General features: G+C 38.9%; 1 protein-coding gene across 2 annotated transcripts in view; it reads right to left on the bottom strand.

Moving 5' to 3' along the window:
* LOC137078998 (hemicentin-1-like) overlaps nucleotides 1-24,659 on the bottom strand; it is a 96,791-nt gene that overhangs the window by 4,974 nt on the left and 67,158 nt on the right. Inside the window, exons 1-16 of one of the 2 annotated variants that reach the window (XM_067446899.1) lie at nucleotides 22,822-22,859; nucleotides 22,361-22,444; nucleotides 22,215-22,259; nucleotides 19,355-19,618; nucleotides 16,338-16,628; nucleotides 15,876-16,130; nucleotides 12,606-12,896; nucleotides 12,144-12,398; nucleotides 10,404-10,694; nucleotides 9,945-10,199; nucleotides 8,222-8,512; nucleotides 7,653-7,907; nucleotides 6,981-7,271; nucleotides 6,444-6,698; nucleotides 3,795-4,061; nucleotides 3,454-3,555 (exon numbers count right to left, since the gene is read on the bottom strand). In XM_067446899.1, the coding sequence (XP_067303000.1) occupies nucleotides 3,454-3,555; nucleotides 3,795-4,061; nucleotides 6,444-6,698; nucleotides 6,981-7,271; nucleotides 7,653-7,907; nucleotides 8,222-8,512; nucleotides 9,945-10,199; nucleotides 10,404-10,694; nucleotides 12,144-12,398; nucleotides 12,606-12,896; nucleotides 15,876-16,130; nucleotides 16,338-16,628; nucleotides 19,355-19,618; nucleotides 22,215-22,259; nucleotides 22,361-22,391 (3,439 nt within the window). In that variant the 5' untranslated portion in view covers nucleotides 22,392-22,444; nucleotides 22,822-22,859. Of the gene's footprint in view, nucleotides 1-3,453; nucleotides 3,556-3,794; nucleotides 4,062-6,443; nucleotides 6,699-6,980; nucleotides 7,272-7,652; nucleotides 7,908-8,221; nucleotides 8,513-9,944; nucleotides 10,200-10,403; nucleotides 10,695-12,143; nucleotides 12,399-12,605; nucleotides 12,897-15,875; nucleotides 16,131-16,337; nucleotides 16,629-19,354; nucleotides 19,619-22,214; nucleotides 22,260-22,360; nucleotides 22,445-22,821; nucleotides 22,860-24,659 lie in introns of those variants that run through there. The other variant, XM_067446900.1, reaches the window with a different exon arrangement.

Genomic DNA, 24,659 nt, shown 5'->3' with positions numbered 1-24,659 from the left:
GGGGATCAGGCATGATGGTATTGAATGCCAAACTGAAGTCCACAAATAGGATCCTCGCATGAGTCCCAGGTGTGTCAAGATATTGCAGGATATAATTCAGTCCCATGTTGACTGCATCATCCACAGACCTGTTTGCTCTGTAGGCAAATTTAAGAGGATCCAGCAAGGGTCCAGTGATGTCTTTCAGGTGGGCCAACACTAGTCTTTCAAATGACTTCATGACAACAGACGTGAGAGCAACATCTGTAATCATTTAATCCAGTGTTTGTTTGTTTTTTTTTGTTGGGGGACAACAATGAGGGACAGGAATGAAAGTGGAGCGTTTGAAGCAGCAGGGAACTTCACACTGCTCCAATGATCTGTAGAAGATCTGCGTAATGACTGGGGCCAGTTGGTCAGCGGATGCTTTCAAACAAGCACATGAGATGCCATCTGGGCCTGAAGCTTTCTTAGTCTTCTGTTTTTTAAAGACTCTGCTCACGTCCTCCACACAGACCTTAAGCTCAGGTTTGATGGAAGGAGGGGGAGGAGAGGGGGTGCAGGAGGTGATGGTGAGGGCGTGAAGCACACCACACATCCGCTCTCAGATCAGAGCGGATGTGTGGTGTGAGACTGGGCTTTTCAAACCTGCAGTAGAAAGCATTAAGATCGTCAGCCAGTTTTTGATTCTCTACAGATTGGAGGGATCAGCCTTTCCAGACTAATGCTGGGTCATTGGCTGAAAACAGCTTTTTTTTCAGCTTTTCAGAGTAACTTCTTTTAGCAACTCTGATCTCCTTTGTCAGTCTGTTTCTGGCCTGGTTATACAAGATTTTATCCCCACTTCTGGTTTGTCTTTGGCATGACGAAGCTGTTTGAGTTTCCCAGTAAACCATGGTTTACCATTAGTGAATGATAAGAATGACCTAGTAGGAATGCATGTATCCTCACAGAAACTGATGTATGATGTTACAGTATCTGTGAGCTCACAGAGATCAGTAGCAGCTTCAAAAACAGTCCAATCAGTCCAATCGAAGCAGACTTGTAAGTGCCGCTTATAAGGACTTTTTGCAGTCCTTATTACAGGTTTGGCTGATTTCTGTTTCTGCCTGTAGGTCATTATAAGATGAACCACATAAGTAATAGTATACGGAATACTGCACACCACTCAACGGGAGATACAGGATTACATTAAGATGCAGATCAGTGACAGCTTGAGAGAAAGCCCACTTGGGCCACTGGGGCGTCCCTCGCCCACAGGAGCCGTCCACGCAGTTTAACACCACTCCTCCAAGGTGGTCGGAAGTTAAGCAGTTTGTGGAGTGACCAAGAGCAGCCTCAGCAGCTGGTCCAAATGGTGTACCCCACAAGGTCTATAAGAACGGCCCCATATGCTACTGAGGCAGTTGTGGAAACTGATGGGTGTTCCCTGGAAAGCCAAAGCAATTCCACCAGCATGGAAAAGAGCAGTCACCCCAAAAGAAAAAGAGCCAATCCAGAGGCATTGCTCTTCTGAACGTGGAAGGGAAGATCTTCTTTTCAGATGGCAAAACAAATTACCAATTACCTCTTCAGCAACTCGTGTGCTGATCCCGTTTGTGAGGCAAGGGGGTGAGGATCAAAGCAGCACCTCAAATGAGTGATCCTTACTGTCACCCGGAGGCAACTGCGAACTGAGAGCTGATCTTGATCACCAACCATAACCTCCTTCCAACCAGACATTGTGGTCTGGTCTACCATCAGAAGAACGGTTATTATGGTTAGACTGACTGTGCCATGGGAAGACATCCTAGAGTCTGCTTTTGAGAGGAAGAAGGAGAAGTATGCTGACCTATCAGCTGCATGCACAGAGGCAGGGTGGCATGCGGTCACGTATCCAGTGGATGTCAGCTGTCGAGGCTTCACTGGAACCTTAATGCAATGGCTCTTGAAGCCTCTAAGTGTCAAAGGTGCCAGGTTGCCAAAAACACTAAAAGATCTAGCAGAGCCAGGGAGCTTCCGGGAGAAGCCAGGGAGATGTTCCGGGAATAAATCAGCAAAACATCAACAAAGGGTGGCTCCCGGCTGAGTCAGCCGAAAAGGCCCCGTCGGAGGTGCGTCAGGCAGAAATGCCTTGCCCTACCTGTCCTTACAATTAGGTAGCAGCTATTTACACTAAGTTTACTTGAGGGTAATTAGTGTTTACACTGAGTGTAAATGATATTAGACACTGTTTACAACTGTAAATATCAACAAATGAAATCCTGCTTACACTACATCCATTGACAGAGACTATTCAAACAAAGTGTAAATGGTACTACTGTTTCTGAAGTAAAATGAGCAATGGGAAATACAAGGCTGGGTGCTGGTGTCTGGTGTAAATATAAACTCTACCGGTCGAAATATTTAGAACGGTAAGATTTTAAAAATGTTTTAAAGAAGTCTCTTCTGCTCACCAAGGCTGCATTTATGTTACTAGAAATACAAAAAAGCTGTAATATTGTGAAATATTATTAAAATATAAAATAACAAAATATTAACATGTCATTTATTCCTGTGATGCAAAGCTGAATTTCAAAGCTGAATTTCAAAGCTGAATTTCAAAGCTGAATTTCGAGCATCATTACTCCATTCTTCAGTGTCAGTGATCCTTCAGAAATGATGATTTACTGCTCAAGAAACATGTCTGATTATTATTATTATTTTTATCAATGAAACAGTTGGTGTACTTTTTTTTTATAGGATTCTTTGATGAATAGAAAGTTCAAACGAACAGTATTTATCTGAAATCCAAAGCTTTTATAACATTGTACTACTATTTAAATGTTTTGGGTTAGTGTTTTTGTTTTCACAAATTTCCCGTTAAGGGACAATAAATGTCTATCTAAATGTCTATCTATCACTGCTAAATAAATGTATTAATTTCTTTAAAAAATCTTTCCCAAAATAAATACATATTTTTTATTTTGCATTTAATTGCAAAAGTGATGCATTTAATTGATCAATTGACAGTATAGACATTTATAATGTTGCAAAAGCTTTATATTTCAGATAAATGCTATTCTTTTGAACTTTCTATTCATCAAAGAATCCTCAAAAAGTTTTTTGACTCAACTGTTTCAACACTTAATAATAGTCAAAAATGTTTCTTGAGCAGTAAATAATCATATTATAATGATTTCTGAACGATCATGTGACACTGAAGACTGGCATAATGATGCTCAAAATTTAGCTTTGCATCACAGGAATAAATGACATTTTAAAATATATTCAAATAGAAAACATATCACAATCTTACAGCTTTTTTTGTATTTCTAATAACATAAATGCAGCCTTGGTGAGCAGAAGAGACCTCTTTAAAAACATTTTTAAAAAACTTACGTTCTAAAACTTTTGACTGGTAGTGTACACTGCTTGTTTTTATTTATGATGGGACCAGTATCATCAATTAAGAACCTTAATTTCAGAAGTATATGAATTGTTTTCTGTGTATACCTGGTTTACGGGTGTATCTTATAACGAGGCATCCAATGATCAAGATTACAATACAGCAGACGAGACATCCCGAGATGGCCAGCAGAATTTTTCTTTTTAATACTGTAATAATGAGGGAAATTATAAAGTTAATCAGGCTAAATTAACATGCCGTTCAATCATTTATGTAGAAATTATAAATATAAGTCTTGTTTTTACTTTTGTTTTTTTGTCTGTAACATGGTAACAGGATACTTATGTTGAAAATCTTGATGAGAACTTGACACTGCCCCAATCCACAAATCATTCACATCTATACATTGTATGAAATAAGTTTAACAATAAATATTCACATTACTCACCGATATTGTTGGCCGTGAAGCCTTCACTCAGAGCAGAGTACAGAGGTCTCTCTGTCCTTATTCCCTTGCACTTGAATTCACTTTTAATAGTTTCTTCAGTTGCTGTCACTTTGAACATATCAGATGAGCCATTGAGCTTCTGTCCGTTCTCGAACCAGGCGTAACTCCACTGTCTGCCGTCTGAGACGTTACACCTGAGGGTCAGGATATTCCCAGCCATAATGTCGCTCAATTCAGTCTCCAGACTCAGAGCAGCAGATGGACGCGCTTAGAACAAAACAAAATGTAAATAATTAAAAATAATTTGATATAAAATGTATACAATAGGCATCAGTGTTTATACATGTATGTTATTATGTAGAGTTTGGTGGGGAGTGGTGATGAGCTCCAGGGAAGAGATAGGCTCTTTGGTCTTGCACCCACGGTAGTCGATTAAGCTGACTTTAAGGGCACAAAGGCTGCAAAGAATAAGGTTTTCCCCATGAACGAGAGAGATAGAGATCCTCAACCTAGTTGTAATCTGGCCATTGCATGAGTCACCACCTCTAGTAACTTCTCACATGCTTTAGCATAACAGGAAGAGCGCTCAGAGGCTGCGCTCTCAATATCCTTTTTTTATGGCTATTTCACGATTTAATTTATTACAATTAAATGCAGCAAAAGAACAGCCAGACAAGGTATTAATACAAGCATCTAAATTCTCAAATTAGATGAGTATTATCATTTACTTTATTGGCATTAAATGCAACCAAATATTAATCAGACAGGTTAACACATTCTAGATCAAAGGCTGTGCTTAAATCTTTAATCAGATCAGCCTGGCATGCTTGTAACACAGCCATGGTGTGCTAGCACAGTACCAGCCTGACTCACTGCTGAAACCTTTTAATGTTGTGCTCCCATATGGATAGATAGCCTGTGGGCCCTATCTTGCACTCAGCGCAATTGACTTTGTACACACGACATATGTGTCATTCCTATTTTGCACCCGCGCAAAGCGCGCTTTTCCCTCCACAGAAGCACGTCGCTAAACTAGTGAATGAACTTGGGCGGTTCAGCGCAAAAAAGGAGGCGTGTTCCGGCGCAAACAATCCCTGGTGCTAATTTGCTGTTCCATTAAACAGTTGCGCCACTGACCAGAAAAAACCTAGTCTAAAGTCAGTGGCGCGCTGCGCGTTGTTCATTATGCTATTTTAAGGGCGCGTGCTTGACCATAATGTATAGCGTGCACAACGCGCATACACTTTGCTCATGTAATCTACACAGATGCAACAGTTATTTTTGCAAATCATAAATTGTTACACTAAAAAAATATTAACACATGAGATGACGGAAATCATTGTGGTGTGCCTTACAAAAAAATAGGCATAAATCTAGCTTACAAATTATTCAGGCTAATTGTAGTAATTAAGGATCAGACCTATATATATATATATATATATTTGCCCAATAGTGGCAAGACATATATGTATATAAGGACATCTGACAAATCGGTTTGTCCATCAAGAACCGCTCCTGGCGTGTGCCTGGTAAATACGCCATAATCATAGCAATCCATAATGGAACTTGCGCACCTGCTTTTAAAGGGAATGTTGGATGCCGCTCTGATTGGTTTATTCATGTTACGCCCAAACCACACCTATGAATAATGAAACTACTTCAGACCAACCCATTTTAGATTTTAGAAGAGCCATTTATTCCGCTGGGAAAATAGCAATTTTCAGATCGTTAAAATAGGGCCCTGTGAGTGTCTCTCCGATCTGAGGCAGCATCGTATAACCGTGTGCCTTCACACCGCCGATAGTTGAATGGATTGACATTGAGGGCACAAAGACACGTGATGTATTTGTGAACAAGTTAAAGGGATAGCTAACCCAAAAATGAGAATTCTGCAACCATTTACTCACCCTCAGGTTTGGAACAACAATTGAGGGTGAGTAAATGATGGCAGAATTCTCATTTTAGGGTTAGCTATCCCTTTAACTCATCAAAGAGGCTAACTTTAAGTTTTTTGGGGGGTCTCTTGTTTCAGTGACTAGTGTAATCTGGCCACGGCATGAGTGACCTCCCCAAGTCCCCCCTTTATCATCATGGGGAAAGGTCGGAGGCAGCAAACTCACATCCAACAGAAAACACTAGATTCAGTGTCCTCTGCCCAAGCCAAAGAAGTGACGGGGCATACTTTGATAGTGAGGCAAAAGGACATCGTGATCTGGAGAGAGAGTGAGCGATAGGGACAGAACCGTCTCGAACTCCTCAGCCAGATCAACATGTGAGCCCCACGATCGCATTGTTGGCGCTACCCTTTAAAACAAGCAAAGTGAACTCAAAGCACTTAACCTGTAAACAATTCTTAGTTACAAAACGTACATTCGACTTGCACTCTTAGAGTCTCACTGTCCACTGAGAAGTCTCCTCTCTTTGCTTTGCAGTGATAGACACCAGCGTCAGAGAGAGATGCTGAGAGGATAGTGAAGGTTGGATTTGTGATCAGAGGTTTTGAGTCTTGGTATAAAGACTCAAAACCTCTGATCACAAATACAACTTTAACTTTCCGGCTTAACTGAGGTATTGTACAATCAATGGATTCAAAATGGGAAGAATATTGCACAATAGAAATGTCTATAAAGAGGTAAGTTATTGACTCACCTTGAACTTGCACTTGTAGAGTCTCACTGTCCACTGAGAAGTCTCCTCTCTTTGCTTTGCAGAGATAGACACCAGCTTCAGAGAGAGATGCTGAGTTGATAGTCAAGTTTAGATTTGTGGTCAAGGTTTTTGAGTCTTTGTACCAGTCATACGTCCATCCATCACCAGTCATATTACAACCAAGCTGGACTTTCTCCTCAGTGTAGAAGAACTCAAACCATAGATCTTTTCTGATGTCTGGTTTTGGTGTGTCATCTAGGAGCAACAGAGTTAAAAATAGAAATAAGGGACCACCTTCAAATAACAAATGGATTGAGTTGAATGTGTGTGTTATTCTTTATAATCCTCACACAAAATGAACTGAATTTCTCACTGAAAATCCTTTTGAACATAGTAGGGAAGCTGTAAACACTGACACTTAACCTCTGTAAAATCCAATAATATCCCCATTGACCTCTTAAAGAAACCTAGCTGTCACTATCTGAATTGTTTTTGTTTATTTCTGACATTCAGTTTTTCAGAAGTAGTTTCACTTACCATAAATATGAAGTCTCAAAGCTTCTGATTGTCCTGTAGTCACTGGTGTTCTCGTCAGATGTCTTCCTCTGCAGGTTAACTCTCCTGAATGAATCGCTTGTGCTGATCTGATTGAGAGTGTGTTTCCAGAAAAGAAAATGTCCTCATCTCCTGAAAGCGGAGCTCCATTTCTAAACCATTCATAGCCCCATTCCCTTGAACCTCCATCGATTGAACACTTCAGAGTCACTTTTTCACTTGGGTAAAATGTTTTCCATTCAGACTCTATTGACAGTTTTGCTAGAGGTGGTTCTGCACGGAAAGAAAGAAAGAAAGAAAGAAAGAAAGAAAGAAAGAAAGAAAGAAAGAAAGAAAGAAAGAAAGAAAGAAAGAAAGACAGAAAGAAAGAAAGAAAGAAAGAAAGAAAGAAAGAAAGAAAGAAAGAATTATACTTTTGATGTTCTCTGAGGTGTACTTTTAGCTAGAAGCCCAGTTTTTTTGGTTATGAAATAATTTAGTCTAAAATACTTATTCAACTCTTTTGATTCTGTCATTTATGTTACAATTTGGTGGATGCTTTCAAAGCGACTTACAATGCCTTCAAGGTATAGGTCAGAACTTTTTGAGCTATTACAAACTGGGAAGAATATTCCACAATAGAAATGACTATAAAGAGGTAAGTTATTGACTCACCTTGAACTTGCACTCTTAGAGTCTCACTGTTCACTGAGAAGTCTCCTCTCTTTGCTTTGCAGAGATAGTCACCAGCGTTAGAGAGAGATGCTGAGAGGATAGTCAAGGTTGAATTTGTGATCAGAGGTGTTGAGTCTTTGTACCAGTCATACGTCCATCCATCACCAGGCATATTACAACCAAGCTGGACTTTCTCCTCAGTGTAGAAGAACACAAACAATGGATCTTTTCTGATGTCTGGTTTTGGTGTGTCATCTAGGAGAAACAGAGGTCAAACAAGAAATAATGGACCACCTTCAAAAAAAATTACTTCTTTGAGTTGCATATGCTTGGTATAATCCAAGACTAAATTAACCGACTCATGCTGTTAAAAGTGTCTGGCCACTGTCAAGAAGAGAAGGCAGGGAACTGCAAATATTCACACAAAAAAAAAAACACTGTACACCAATACTGGCCAGTGCAAATAAAATAAAAAACAACAACAAAAAACAGCTTTAAATATAAACAACATCTTCACTGATCTCCAATTTAATTCATGTTAATAATAGATTATCATAATTATTTTTTACCATGAATATGAAGTCTCACAGCTTCTGATTGTCCTGTAGTCACTGGTGTTCTCTTCAGATGTTTTCCTCTGCAGGTAAACTCTCCTGAATGAATCGCTTTTGCTGATCTGATTGAGAGTGTGTTGTCAGAAAAGGAAATGTCCTCATCTCCTGAAAGCGGAGCTCCATTTCTAAACCATTCATAGCCCCATTCCCTTGAACCTCCATCGATTGAACACTTCAGAGTCACTTTTTCACTTGGGTAAAATGTTTTCCATTCAGACTCTATTGACAGTTTTGGTTGAGGTGGTTCTGCACAGACAAACACAATAATAATAGTAATGTAACAGATATTACAATCATTTAATTAATAGAAATACATTTATATTTATGCTGGGTTTAATTATGACTTCAATGAAAACACCAAAGCTAAAAAAAAAAAAAAAATAATAAAAAACTATACAGTATAGAAATTCTAAAACATTAGTTAACTTGCAAAACATCCAAAACTCCAAGAACAGTGTTGTTAAAATAGAAAAATAGCTTTATTTCACAATGTAACAGATTATGATTTAGCCATTACATGCGGCTTTCATCTAAACTGATGATCGATTCTTCTGTGACAAAACTTAACATAAACTGTTAACGAATGCGTTTTTGCTTTTTTATTTTTTTTGGTTTTCATAGTAAATAGAGAAATTTAAAAACATAAATATCCAGCACAAATACTTAATCACTGTATTACAGCATTAGAAATAAAAAAAACTAAACTTAAAAAAAGGCAGAGCACATACAGTACACAGCATGCAGAGTACGACCCTCTGAAAAAAATAAAATTACACATATATATATATATATAAAAAAAAATTCAGAGGGTCGTACTCTGCACACTGTGTACTGTATGTGTGCTGGCCTTTTTTTAATTTTCTTTCTTTCTTTATATATATATATATATAATCTTTTTTTGTTTCTTAATGATCACTATTACAATTCATGGAAAGATGACAAAATTACTTAAAAAAAAAACAGAAATATTTATATTAGTTGAAGTGCATGTATTCGGCAGGCTATCATGATAGCAGTGGGGCAGCTGGTCTCTGAGCCCTCCTTAGCTCTACAGCACCCCCAAATTTACAATGTAAATCTGTGGTGAAAAATGGAACTGCAGCGCACTCTCATAAGCTGCGTTTGCACCGCGGGAACTTTAACCTGGAACTAAGGACTTGGGGGAGGGGGGGATCGTGACTTTGCGGGAGTACTTTTTCAAAGTTCAGGGACTTTCGCGGGTGAGACTTGGGCGCTGAACATGCTGATTGGTTGACTTCACGCAGCATTTTATTTCAAACTAAAAGTAAGTCGCGGTGCACGCAGTAAGAGTCGTTTGCTATTCAAATCAACAATGGAGTTTAAAAAATACGCCCGATGGACAGACGAGGTTCAGGCTTTATTACATTTAGTTTGCGGAGGACGAAATCCAGTGGGTTCTGAAAAGATGCGCGCAGTCTTACGTCAACGGACTAATCTTCACGGTACTTAAGACAGCGATGGAAACACAGACAGCAGCAGGTCTGGGCGAAAAGAGTTCCTGGGGTTGAATGCTTCCAATGCGATTTACATTTCAAGGGTTACATTTAATTAGTCCATGCATTTCCTGCTTAACTGAGGGATTGTACAATCAATGGATTCACAATGGAAGAATAATTCACAATAGAAATGACTATAAAGAGGTAAGTTATTGACTCACCTTGAACTTGCACTTGTAGAGTCTCACTGTCCACTATGAAGTCTCCTCTCTTTGCTTTGCAGAGATAGACACCAGCGTCAGAGAGAGATGCTGAGAGGATAGTGAAGGTTGAATTTGTGTTCAAGGTTTTTGAGTCTTTGTACCAGTCATACGTCCATCCATCACCAGGCATATTACAACCAATCTGGACTTTCTCCTCAGTGTAGAAGAACACAAACAGTGGATCTTTTCTGATGTCTGGTTTTGGTGTGTCAACTAGGAGAAACAGAGGTCAAATAAGAAATAATGGACCACCTTCAAAAAATAACTTCTTTCAGCTGCAGATGATTATAATTCTCTGTAATCTGAGACTAAATAGACTCATGCTGCTGATAGTGTCTGGCTTCTTCATTTAACTTTTTAAGTGCCTGTCAATTTCGTTCATATCTATTAATCAAATAACATCATAAGTAGTTTTACCATTAATATGAAGTCTCAAAGCTTCTGATTGTCCTGTAGTCACTGGTGTTCTCGCCAGATGTTTTCCTCTGCAGGTAAACTCTCCTGAATGAATCGCTTTTGCTGATCTGATTGAGAGTGTGTTGTCAGAAAAGGAAATGTCCTCATCTCCTGAAAGCGGAGCTCCATTTCTAAACCATTCATAGCCCCATTCCCTTGAACCTCCATCGATTGAACACTTCAGAGTCACTTTTTCACTTGGGTAAAATGTTTTCCATTCAGACTCTATTGACAGTTTTGGTCGAGGTGGTTCTGCACAGACAAACACAATAATAATAGTAATGTAACAGATATTACAATAATTGAATTAATAGAAATGCATTTATATTTATGCTGGGTTTAATTATGATTTCAATGAAAACACCTAAGCTAAAAAATAAAATAATAATAATAATAAAAAACTACACAGTATAGAAATTCTAAAATATTAGTTAACTTGCAAAACATCCAAAACTCCAGGAACAAAGTTGTTAAAATAGAAAAATAGCTTTATTTCACAATGTAACAGATTATGATTTAGCCATTACATGCGGCTTTCATCTAAACTGATGATCGATTCTTCTGTGACAAAACTTAACATAAACTGTTAACGAATGCGTTTTGCTTTTTTATCTTTTTTTGGTTTTCATAGTAAATAGAGAAATTTAAAAACATAAATATCCAGCACAAATACTTAATCACTGTATTACAGCATTAGAAATAAAAAAAAACTAAACTTAAAAAAAGGCAGAGCACATACAGTACACAGCATGCAGAGTACGACCCTCTGAAAAAAATAAAATTACACATATATATATATATAAAAAAAAATTCAGAGGGTCGTACTCTGCATGCTGTGTACTGTATGTGTGCTGGCCTTTTTTTAATTTTCTTTCTTTCTTTATATATATATATATATATATATATATATATAATCTTTTTTTGTTTCTTAATGATCACTATTACAATTCATGGAAAGATGACAAAATTACTTAAAAAAAAAACTGAAATATTTATATTAGTTGAAGTGCATGGATTCGGCAGGCTATCATGATAGCAGTAGGGCAGCTGGTCTCTGAGCCCTCCTTAGCTCTACAGCACCCCCAAATTTACAATGTAAATCTGTGGTGAAAAATGGAACTGCAGCGCACTCTCATAAGCTGCGTTTGCACCGCGGGAACTTTAACCTGGAACTAAGGACTTGGGGGAGGGGGGGATCGTGACTTTGCGGGAGTACTTTTTCAAAGTTCAGGGACTTTCGCGGGTGAGACTTGGGCGCTGAACATGCTGATTGGTTGACTTCACGCAGCATTTTATTTCAAACTAAAAGTAAGTCGCGGTGCACGCAGTAAGAGTCGTTTGCTATTCAAATCAACAATGGAGTTTAAAAAATACGCCCGATGGACAGACGAGGTTCAGGCTTTATTACATTTAGTTTGCGGAGGACGAAATCCAGTGGGTTCTGAAAAGATGCGCGCAGTCTTACGTCAACGGACTAATCTTCACGGTACTTAAGACAGCGATGGAAACACAGACAGCAGCAGGTCTGGGCGAAAAGAGTTCCTGGGGTTGAATGCTTCCAATGCGATTTACATTTCAAGGGTTACATTTAATTAGTCCATGCATTTCCTGCTTAACTGAGGGATTGTACAATCAATGGATTCACAATGGAAGAATAATTCACAATAGAAATGACTATAAAGAGGTAAGTTATTGACTCACCTTGAACTTGCACTTGTAGAGTCTCACTGTCCACTGAGAAGTCTCCTCTCTTTGCTTTGCAGAGATAGACACCAGCGTCAGAGAGAGATGCTGAGAGGATAGTGAAGGTTGAATTTGTGTTCAAGGTTTTTGAGTCTTTGTACCAGTCATACGTCCATCCATCACCAGGCATATTACAACCAATCTGGACTTTCTCCTCAGTGTAGAAGAACACAAACAGTGGATCTTTTCTGATGTCTGGTTTTGGTGTGTCAACTAGGAGAAACAGAGGTCAAATAAGAAATAATGGACCACCTTCAAAAAATAACTGCTTCTTTCAGCTGCAGATGATTATAATTCTCTGTAATCTGAGACTAAATAGACTCATGCTACTGATAGTGTCTGGCTTCTTCATTTAACTTTTTAAGTGCCTGTAAATTTCGTTCATATCTATTAATCAAATAACATCATAAGTAGTTTTACCATTAATATGAAGTCTCACAGCTTCTGATTGTCCTGTAGTCACTGGTGTTCTCGTCAGATGTCTTCCTCTGCAGGTTAACTCTCCTGAATGAATCGCTTTTGCTGATCTGATTGAGAGTGTGTTGTCAGAAAAGGAAATGTCCTCATCTCCTGAAAGCGGAGCTCCATTTCTAAACCATTCATAGCCCCATTCCCTTGAACCTCCATCGAGTGAACACTTCAGAGTCACTTTTTCACTTGGGTAAAATGTTTTCCATTCAGACTCTATTGACAGTTTTGGTTGAGGTGGTTCTGCACAGACAAACACAATAATAATAGTAATGTAAGATATTACAATCATTGAATTAATAGAACTACATTTATATTTATGCTGGGTTTAATTATGACTTCAATGAAAACACCAAAGCTAAAAAAATAAAATAAAAAACTATACAGTATAGAAATTCTAAAATATTAGTTAACTTGCAAAACATCCAAAACTCCAAGAACAATCAATCAATCAATCAATCAATCAATCAATCAATCAATCAATCAATCAATCAATCAATCAATCAATCAATCAGTCAATCAATCAAACTTTATTTGTATAGCACCTTCCAACAACCAAAAGGAGGACCAAGGTGCTTTACATTTAAAACAGAAGGACATCTACAATAAATAATACATTAATACATTAAGCAAAAACCAAAGGAACAGTTACACAAAATACAACAATACAATTTAAAGTGCTATATGCTACAGTGTGGTAAAGGCCAGTGTAAATAAATGTGTTTTTAACCTGGACTTGAACAGTGCCAGGTCTGTAAGAACACGCAGGTCTACAGGTAAAGTGTTCCAAAGCTTTTGAGCAGCAAAAGCAAATGAACGATCACCCCACTGCTTGCACCGGGACCTCGGAACAACTAGCCTCATCTGGTCCGCCGACCGGAGGGCTCTGTCTGGACGGTAGACACTTAACATCTCTGATAAATAAGGTGGCGCAAGACCATTAAGAGCTTTAAAGGCAAACATTAAATTTTTTAAATCAACACGGTACCGAACCGGGAGCCACTGGAGGGAACAGTGTTGTCAAAATAGAAACATAGCTTTATTTCACAATGTAACAGATTATGATTTAGCCATTACATGCTGTTTTCATCTAAACTGATGATCAATTCTTCTGTGACAAAACTTACCATAAACTGTTAACGAATGCATTTTGCTTTTTTTTTTTTTTTTGTGGTTTTCATAGTAAATAGAGAAATTTAAAAACGTAAATAACCAGAACAAATACTTAAAGGAGGGGGGGGGGGGTGAAATGCTGTTTCATGCATACTGAGCTTTTCACAAGTTTCGGAGAGTTTTTTTCGAGTATGGGTCGGCTTGACGTTAATGGAGCGGAAGGTCCTTGTATGGGCCGTACGGGCTCTTCTCCCGGTAGGGTGCGCGTGACTAGAGCGAGAGAGGAAATGCACGCCCATAAACACTCTCTCAGGTGCAGATCCAGTCGTCCGTGAACACTTATGTTGGTTATAGTCCACGCTGCGCTCCACTTTATTCCTCTGGGTGACGTCGAGCGACTTCAACGCTTCAGCACAGCATTCCGGGAAGGCAGCGCTGCATTTGAACCGATTTGAACGCAGAAATGACGAGAAGCTTCACAACATCGCTTCAGTCGCGTCACAAAGTGGATCTCCACCGTTCACTGCTGTCAGGACTTCACCAAATCATACCAAAGAAGTGTGTTTTTGATGGAGCGGTCCAAGCGATAAAGGTTCGGTCCTGCTTTGGAAGCAGCCGGTGAGTAAAACTGCTTCAAATGTCTCTGCTATTGGCTCGTCGCGTGAGTAAACATCAGTAAACGATACGATCGCGTGCTTCGTCATTCAAATGCTCTAACGGACTCTATTGTTGTTCTCTGTATAACGTTACACTAGTCTGACGTGCAAAACCGTTTTGCTTGCTACTGCTAAGGTTTAGTCGCATACAATAGTCCATAAACCGAATCATGTCCTCATAAACTGCGAGTAAAGACACACAAATGTTGACAGGCCACTAAATACAGTCCATACCACAGAGATGGATGTCCTGATGTTGCTGTTTCTCCTGTTCAATTTATTCTGGATCATCTATTAGCTGAGATCGATAGCCATGAGTTTCTCCACGCTTGAGGACGTCACCGCTTTGCGCGCTCGTCATTCTTTAGCTCCGCCAACACGATACGCCTCCAGGCGCTCGGTTTTTTCCGGAAAGACTCGGTACAGCCTATATTTCTTTTATAAATATAATAAAACTAAAGATTTTTCGGAGATATGAAGGATGCAATACTACTCTATAGGTACTCAATATTGACATGAGATTGACTGAAACTGAGTGTTTCACCCCCCCCCCCTTTAATCACTGTATTACAGCATTAGAAAAAAAAAAAAAAAAACTAAACTTAAAAAAAGGCCAGCACACATACAGTACACAGCATGCAGTGTACATCCCCTCTGAACAAATAAAAAAATATATATTTTCTTAATGATCACTTTTAAAATTCATGGGAAGATGACAAAATTACTTAAAAAAAACAGAAATATTTATATTAGTTGAAGTGCATGGATTCGGCAGGCTATCATGATAGCAGTGGGGCAGCTGGTCTCTGAGCCCTCCTTAGCTCTACAGCACCCCCAAATTTACAATGTAAATCTGTGGTGAAAAATGGAACTGCAGCGCACTCTCATAAGCTGCGTTTGCACCGCGGGAACTTTAACCTGGAACTAAGGACTTGGGGGAGGGGGGGATCGTGACTTTGCGGGAGTACTTTTTCAAAGTTCAGGGACTTTCGCGGGTGAGACTTGGGCGCTGAACATGCTGATTGGTTGACTTCACGCAGCATTTTATTTCAAACTAAAAGTAAGTCGCGGTGCACGCAGTAAGAGTCGTTTGCTATTCAAATCAACAATGGAGTTTAAAAAATACGCCCGATGGACAGACGAGGTTCAGGCTTTATTACATTTAGTTTGCGGAGGACGAAATCCAGTGGGTTCTGAAAAGATGCGCGCAGTCTTACGTCAACGGACTAATCTTCACGGTACTTAAGACAGCGATGGAAACACAGACAGCAGCAGGTCTGGGCGAAAAGAGTTCCTGGGGTTGAATGCTTCCAATGCGATTTACATTTCAAGGGTTACATTTAATTAGTCCATGCATTTCCTGCTTAACTGAGGGATTGTACAATCAATGGATTCACAATGGAAGAATAATTCACAATAGAAATGACTATAAAGAGGTAAGTTATTGACTCACCTTGAACTTGCACTTGTAGAGTCTCACTGTCCACTGAGAAGTCTCCTCTCTTTGCTTTGCAGAGATAGTCACCAGCGTCAGAGAGAGATGCTGAGTTGATAATCAAGTTTAGATTTGTGGTCAAGGTTTTTGAGTCTTTGTACCAGTCATACGTCCATCCATCACCAGGCATATTACAACCAATCTGGACTTTCTCCTCAGTGTAGAAGGGCTCAAACCATAGATCTTTTCTGATGTCTGGTTTTGGTGTGTCAACTAGAAGAAACAGAGGTCAAATAAGAAATAATGGACCACCTTCAAAAAATAACTGCTTCTTTCAGCTGCAGATGATTATAATTCTCTGTAATCTGAGACTAAATAGACTCATGCTACTGATAGTGTCTGGCTTCTTCATTTAACTTTTTAAGTGCCTGTCAATTTTGTTCATATCTATTAATCAAATAATATCATAAGTAGTTTTACCATTAATATGAAGTCTCACAGCTTCTGATTGTCCTGTAGTCACTGGTGTTCTCTTCAGATGTTTTCCTCTGCAGGTAAAGTCTCCTGAATGAATCGCTTTTGCTGATCTGATTGAGAGTGTGTTGTCAGAAAAGGAAATGTCCTCATCTCCTGAAAGCGGAGCTCCATTTCTAAACCATTCATAGCCCCATTCCCTTGAACCTCCATCGATTGAACACTTCAGAGTCACTTTTTCATTTGGGTAAAATGTTTTCCATTCAGACTCTATTGACAGTTTTGGTTGAGGTGGTTCTGCACAGACAAACACAATAATAATAGTAATGTAACAGATATTACAATCATTTAATTAATAGAAATACATTTATATTTATGCTGGGTTTAATTATGACTTCAATGAAAACACCAAAGCTAAAAAAATAAATAATAATAAAAAACTATACAGTATAGAAATTCTAAAACATTAGTTAACTTGAAAAACATCCAAAACTCCAAGAACAGTGTTGTCAAAATAGAAACATATCTTTATTTCTTTATTATGATTTTGCCATTACATGCGGTTTTCATCTAAAGTAAACTGATGATTGATTCTTCTGTGACAAAACTTAACATAAACTGTTAACGAATGCGTTTTGTTTCTTTTTTTTTCATAGTAAATAGAGAAATTTAAAAACGTAAATATCCAGCACAAATACTTAATCACTGTATTACAGCATTAGAAATAAAACTAAACTTAAAAAAAGGCAGAGCACATACAGTACACAGCATGTAGTGTACATCCCCTCTGAACAAATAAAAAAAAAATATATTTTTGTAATGATCACTTTTAAAATTCATGGAAAGATGGCAAAATCACTTAAAAATAACAGAAATATTTATATTAGTTATCATGATAGCAGTGGGGCAGCAGGTCTCCTTAGCTCTACAGCACCCCCAAATTTACAATGTAAATCTGTGGTGAAAAATGGAACTGCAGCGCACTCTCATAAGCTGCGTTTGCACTGCGCGATCTTTAACCCGGAACAGAGGACTTGGGGGAGGGGGGATCGCGACCTCGACTTTTTCAAAGTTCAGGGACTTTCACCGGTGAGACTTGGGCGCTGAACATGCTGATTGGTTGACTTCACGCAGCATTTTATTTCAAACTAAAAGTAAGTCGAAGTGCACGCAGTAAGAGTCGTTTGTTATTCAAATCAACAATGGAGTTTAAAAAATACGACAGATGGACAGATGAGGTTCAGGCTTTATTACATTTAGTTTGCGGAGGACGAAATCCAGTGGGTTCTGAAAAGTTGCGCGCAGTCTTACGTCAACGGACTAATCTTCACGGTACTTAAGACAGCGATGGAAACACAGACAGCAGCAGGTCTGGGGGAAAAAGAGTTCCTGGGACAATTTGTTCCAGACCAAGACATTACAACACGATCTCATGGTCATGTGTATCAATAGTACGAGTGTGAAATCTCGTGGAATGAATACATCAAAATGAGTTTCAGCGTGCAAATGCTTCACAGTTTTTCGCGTGGATATCATACGCACTTTATGGCGTGCATATGACACGCTCTTGGATATGATTAGGTTGGTGGGGGGGGGGGGGTTTGTACGTATTATATGCCATAAAGTGCGTATCATATGCACACGAAAAGACATACATTCCACAAGATTGCACTATCGTACTATTTATACGCATTTTCGTGAGATCGGGCTCGACATTATCAGTCTGCATCAGCTATGTGTCTTGGTATGTTCTTCCTATGTAGAGTATCATATCAAATTAATGAAAGTGTAAATCGTTTAGTTTAAATGTGTTGATGTGAATAGCCTTTTTATGTTTGTTCTGAGAATAGACATGACTTTGTTTTTAAACACCTACACAACTTGCAATATTCTAAAACAACCTTTAGAGGTAATAAATAGGCCTGCTAGTCTAGAAATCTAGACGCACCCTAGCGGCAGCAAAATTAATCTGCCCGCGAGTGTCGTCTAGGAACTCTCAGTACCCTTCTGAGCTGTAATCCCCTAACTCTTGCCGGGCCAATCACATCGTGCATAGAGTCGGTGGGCGGGGCCATAATGACGACGGCCGAGTTGCGTTTGCGTGCTTCTAGTAAACACAGAAACTGGCGAACGGCAGTCTATCGAATCAGCTTTGACCGCGACAACCGAAAGACAACCGTTTATCCGCCCCTCGGATTGAGCTGTCAATGGTGAGTTTCCAGACCAAACATCTTGATGTGGGTCTGGCTTGTCAGGCTATAGGCCTGCTACATTAAGGAAATTCTACGTGGTTGTCAAGATAGCATTCTATGTGGTTGTCATGTGTGCATTACCAGAGCGCCACCCTCAGGCTGAAACAACGAAATTCTGCCAAAAGCGTGTCTGATGTGTTCAGTGATTAGGATATAACTCTTACAAAATGTTTATTATAAACTAGCACTAAGCCCAAGAATCTGTCCTACCGAAATTTACAGCCAGGAGTCGCTACTGCTGAAAACAATGATTTGGTACTCTTCTTGCACCACTGTCCTCTTTTGTACTAAGAAATAAGTCTCCTGACAGTTTCTGTCCCAAAAGTGGCTTCATTGCTGTCAGCATTAAGTCCTAGAATGATTCAGTGGGCTATATAACACTTTTATTGTCAAGAAATTACTGCTCTTTAAATATTCTTATCTGTTGATCAAAAATTGCCTTAAACTTATACTAGAAAATATGTATTTCGTTTTTGTTTTTTTTGTAATAAAGTAACAATTTTGTAATAATAACTGTCCATGAGGGTGGACTGTTTGTAGCACAACATTTTATCACTTTGACAAGAAGATCTTATTTTCCTGAATAACATGCTTCTTTGGTAATTGATCAAGCAGACTTCCTGGAACATTACATCTCTGAAGAACCCCAACATGTTTTCCATGTAAAGAGTAATTGCTGAGTTGTTAAGTTTCAGAGAAGGTGTACTCATTCATGCTGTGCACTATTCTTATCTTATTACATAAATATCCTACACTATGACATCCATTCACCTTGTAGGGTTAAAGTGTACCCATCACTTTTTTCAGACTCCGAAGTTCCATTTTTTGCCTTGCATTCATAATTTCCTCCATCTGTCACAGTGATGCTGGACTGGTGCTTATTTTCAATATTAGCGGCGTCCTTGTACCAGTCGTATTGTAAGTCAGGCGCTCCTCCAGGGACCTCACAGTGCAGACTGACCGTCTCTGAGCTGTACAGCACCTTGTGAGTTGGATTCGGAGTTATCTTGGGTTTGGGAATCTGAATTGGAGTGTCTAGGGGATAAATAATCCTTAGGTTAGAGTGGCTAAATAACAACACTTTATTACAGTGGTGTAACTTAAAAATGATACAGTTAAATAAAATAGTTGTTAAAAGTTCACATAACAAACCAGAAATAACCTATAATATACAGTACAGTTGTGTTCAAAAGTTTAAACACCCCTTGCAGAATTGGCAAAATGTTCATTATTTTAACAAAATAGGAGGGGTCGCTTTCTGACCACAGTTTGAGTTTTTATTCTATTAATAAATTGGAGTATTTATTTGTATTAATAAAAATCCTGACCCTTCAAGCTTTATAATGGCAGTGAATGGGGCTCACGAGTTTAAAGCTCAAAAAAGTGCATCCATCCATTATAAAAGTGCTCCACACTGCGCTGGGTTAATAAAGGCCCTCTGAAGCGAATCAATGGTGTTTTGTAAGAAAAATATCCATATTTAACACGTTCTAAAGTAAAATACCGTATTTCCTCAAATAAAAGCCTGTAGTCAATTAAACGCCGGGCCTCTGATAGTGGCCGGGGCCATGGTCAGCACGAACAAATAAAGGCCGGTCTCAAATAAATTAAATGTGCATTCAAGTTCAGCGTAATGTTCAGTAGGGTTGCGCCGTGACGGCTGACCGACATCACGATGGAGCGAAACCATCCTGATGCCGCACGCCCCGATGCGAGTCTTGCCAGTGCGACACACACTTATCCTGGTCTCTTCTATAGTCAACCTAAAAACTTTACAGGGATTGCTTTGTAAACTAAATTGAGAATATAACGGATGCATGTGCCATTTTAAATAGACTACTGTAGTCTATGAGAGATGCGACGTCTGTGAAAATGCCGTGTCAGGCAGGCTACAAATATCAGTCTTCACAATGCGTGCGCCTCAATCTGCTCCGTCAGTAGTCAGGGCACTGATCGGGGATCAGCCCATTGACTTACCGGTATGTCCTGATCAGTGCCCTGACTACTGAACTAGGGAGCTGATTAAGACGCACCTAATATTAGCCTCTCGTCTCTTTTATGTCTTAAGGGTGTCGCACCTAAGCCTCGAAGCTCAGCTCCACGCAGCCCTGTCTCAAGCCTTATTTATATTTTCGCCTGTCTCCGCCGCGCGAGCCTCCGCTGACTGCTCGTGCTCCTCCCCAAACGGACGAAGCGTTTATACTTGACCCGCTTGCCGTTGTGCTATTCTTTGAAAAGACAGAGTGCGATTAGGAGTAATTGTTCTATAAACCAATGCGTCGAGAAGAAGTGGGCTAACGTGCACAGGTGATGATATTTATTTTAGTACATTTCACCAAAAATTTTTTGTAAAAAATGTCTACAAAAGAATCGTGTAAAAATCAGTAAACCTTGGTTTGATATTATTACTTGTGACATGAGAACAAAATATGCACTAAATTAACGACCTCTTAAATATTTCCTAATTTCACTAAACTTTAATGTCGTGATTTATTTATTTAATTAAACATGGATCTTTATTTAAAATGGCTTATTTCTCCTTTTGTAGGCTCATTCAGTAAATATAAGCACCTCATTTGTATGTGCAAACTGGGGGCCGGTGTGATGAGACGTCATGCTCGGCTAGATTCGCCGAGAGCTGCGCGCGGAGTTACAAAAAATGCGTATTATGTTGTTGTATGGTGATCTTTTTGCAAATGTTTCTTAAAAATCAATGATATTTGCCTACTGAAACGATCACTTTAAATTGAAAACGGTTTACTTAAAGCAATTATATTTCAAACAGATGGAATTAGAAATACAGGCCTGCCCCTAATAAAAGCCTGCTTCAAATAAAAGCCGGTTCCCATCGGCAGTTCAGGTAAATAAAGGCCCCGGTCTTTATTTGAGGAATTACGGTATATCTAGCTTCCGTCAGACGGCCTTCTGTATTCAATGTATGGAAAAAGCTTAACTGTCTTGACACTTTTTGAACTGTATGAGGAGTTGCACTTTCTTCATAAGTTGAATACGAAAAGAGGTCTGGCTGGAACTAGATAATTTACTTTATGTGTTAAATATGGAAAGTTTTCTTAGAAAACCCCATCGATTCGCTTCAGAAGTCCTTTATTTAACCACCCCCCACCCCAGAGCAGTGTGGAGTACGTTTATGATGGATGAATGCACTTTTTTATGCTTCAAACTCATGAGCCCCCGTCACTGCCATTATAAAGCTTGGAAGCATCAGGATATTTATTAATATAACTCTGACTGTATTTATCAGAAAGAAAAAGAAAAGTCATATACACCTAGGATGGCTTGAGGGTATCATGGGGTAATTTTCATTTTAAAATGAACGGGGCTGAAAACTTTTTGAATTTGAAGATCTGAAAATGTTAAGATAAATTGTACTTAACTTGTCGTCCAGAAAACATGTAAGTATCTTCCATTGCTTCCCAATGGCAGTACAGAATTCTTTTTTTAAAAATACATATATATTAACAAAACAAGCAATAAATTCTACTCAAAAGATTGTGTTTCCTTCTGGAGCATCAGGATCTCAAAATCATAAAGTTGGAGAGGGTTCAAATATGCGAAAGATGCTGGAGGATTTTTTCTGAAGAAAATTAGGCAGTTTAGCTAAGAGCCTTACCTTCAGTGGTTACCTGTTGAGATGTTACTTGCACACAGACTGCAGCTATAATTTAAAATAGATTCAGTGAAAAGCTGGGTTACAGTAAAGTGATTTACTAGTTTTATTGGTTTCAAATATAATTAATATTAAAAAGGGCACTTTACCTGTCAAAAGGAAGATTTTAAATGTTTCCATTTGCAACTGCAGTCAGATTAGACCCTCAGTGAACACTGATCTTGTGTGCGTCTCTGTAACAAGAAAAGCTTCCTGTTATAACCACGTTAAATGGAAACCTTACAGGAAATCATGACGTCTTGTCTACTTCCATTTTACCTAAGCTGACCAAATGTTTCATATTTCGAATAACCTATTTCATTTTTAATTGTAATGAAAAGATTTTCAGTGAACCTTGCAAGCATGTGCTTATCCATGTGTTGTGTGTTTCTCTCTCTGTGTGTGTGTGTGTGTGTGAGGCAGGTAGTGAGCCTGCAGTACATAAAAAACGACTTGTAGATGATTGTGTTTAAAAAAAAAACATACTCATGAAAAGGTTTAGATTTTAAATGCAGGCCTATTTGCCCTGGTGTCAGTTATTATATTATATTATTAAATGATTAATACTTACCAATGCTGAAGTTGTTGGTGTTATTGTTCTGGTTTCTGTTTTAAGCATTGTGGGTGTGGTTTGTACCATTGTTCAAAAAATATTGATGAATGCAGTATTTTAACTTCCTTTTTCCCCCAACCTCGTTGTACCAAAAGCCCCGCTGGATCATGACATGCATTCAAAGAGGTATCACACAAAATTCAAAAACAAATACCAGAACTAATATTTCTAGAAATGAATTATTTCTGGTCTGAACCAGAGGAACCTAATGAGTACCTTTCTCAAATGTGTAAACATCAACATCGGACAGAGGGGAAGGACTTGAGGAAAAGGATACGATTGGGTTCACAGAACGATTCTTTTTTTCCCTTATATATATTTAAAACATTAATGATGGACTGAAGTGTACTGTAGCCGGATGTGCACTTTCAGCACATTTATACAAAAAGACAGTATGTCTTCTATAGCATCTTTCGTACGTTTTTAAAGTTTATAATTCATGTACCAGTTATTATATCACAAAAAGTCGTTAAATCGGACAGTTTTAAAGGTGAGAAGTCATTTTTCTGTTTAAGTCACATTCAGCCCAGCCTCCTGATCTGACATGTGGTGAACCAACATCCTGTAAGCAGAGGCTTTAACAATTCTGCTAGAGGTGGGGCTGCAAAAACTCAAACTGTTTTAACGGCCCGGCAATGATGCCAGTAATAATTGCTCATTTAAGAGATTTAAGTGGTATTTGAAAACACAGTGGCTGATGGCAACAACAGTAGTTTGTAAGTTTTGCATCGTTCCCCCTCCATTATTTTCACAGGGTCAACACAATAAAGCATTGTTAACTCATCAAAGTATTTTTGGTATCTGTAGACTTGTGGTGAATGAAATGTCAACCAACATTTAAATAGTACAAACCAAAACACACACACACACACACACACACACACACACACACACACACACACACACACACACACACACACACACACACACACACACACACACACACACACACTAATCAGGCATAACATAATGACCACCTTCCTAATGTTGTGTCTAGTGGGACCTTTTGCTGCCAAAACAGCCCTGACCCATCAAGGCCCCCTGAAGGTGTGCTGTGGTATCTGGCACCAAGATGCGAGCAGCAGATCCTTTTTTTTTAGGTTTTATGTTGGGGCCTCCATTGATCAGACTTGTTTGTTCAGCACATCCCACAGATGCTCGATTGGATTGAGATCTGGGGAATTTGGAGGCCAAGTCAACACCTCAAACTCGTTGCTGTGCTCCTCAAACCATTTCTGAACCATTTTAGCTTTGTGGCAGGAGCATTATCTGCTGAAAGAGCCACCGCCACCAGGGAATACCGTTTCCATCGAGAAAGACTGTACATGATCTGGGAAAAGAGTTGCAATAATGATGATGTTAGATTTAAGTGCAGCCTTTGATACATTAGATCATGTGATTTTAATAGAACACCTCAGAGATTATGTAGGGAAAAATCCTCTTACATGTATGATAGGACATGTGCTGTTAAAAAACTGAAACTGTGTTTCTGCTTCTGCGACCATCTCTTGGGGTGTTCCTCAGGGATCAATTCTTGATCCGACTTTGTTTTCATTGTACATGTTACCCCTGGGGTAAATTTTTAGGCAATACAATGTTAACTATCACTTGTTTGCTGATGATCTACAACTTCATTTGCCTTTGGAGTGTGATGGCCATACATCTTTTGCCAATTGTATAAGTGCTTGACTGATAAAGAGACGTTTAGCAAATACTTTTTTGCATTGAGTTCATAATGTTTGGGAACAAACAGCTTAGTAATGACCTGGTTGGAAATGATGGGTTTTTGTCCAACA

This window comes from Pseudorasbora parva, chromosome 6 (assembly GCF_024679245.1).
Source record: "Pseudorasbora parva isolate DD20220531a chromosome 6, ASM2467924v1, whole genome shotgun sequence".
NCBI lineage: Eukaryota > Metazoa > Chordata > Actinopteri > Cypriniformes > Gobionidae > Pseudorasbora > Pseudorasbora parva.
This window is presented reverse-complemented; position numbering and strand designations above follow the sequence as displayed.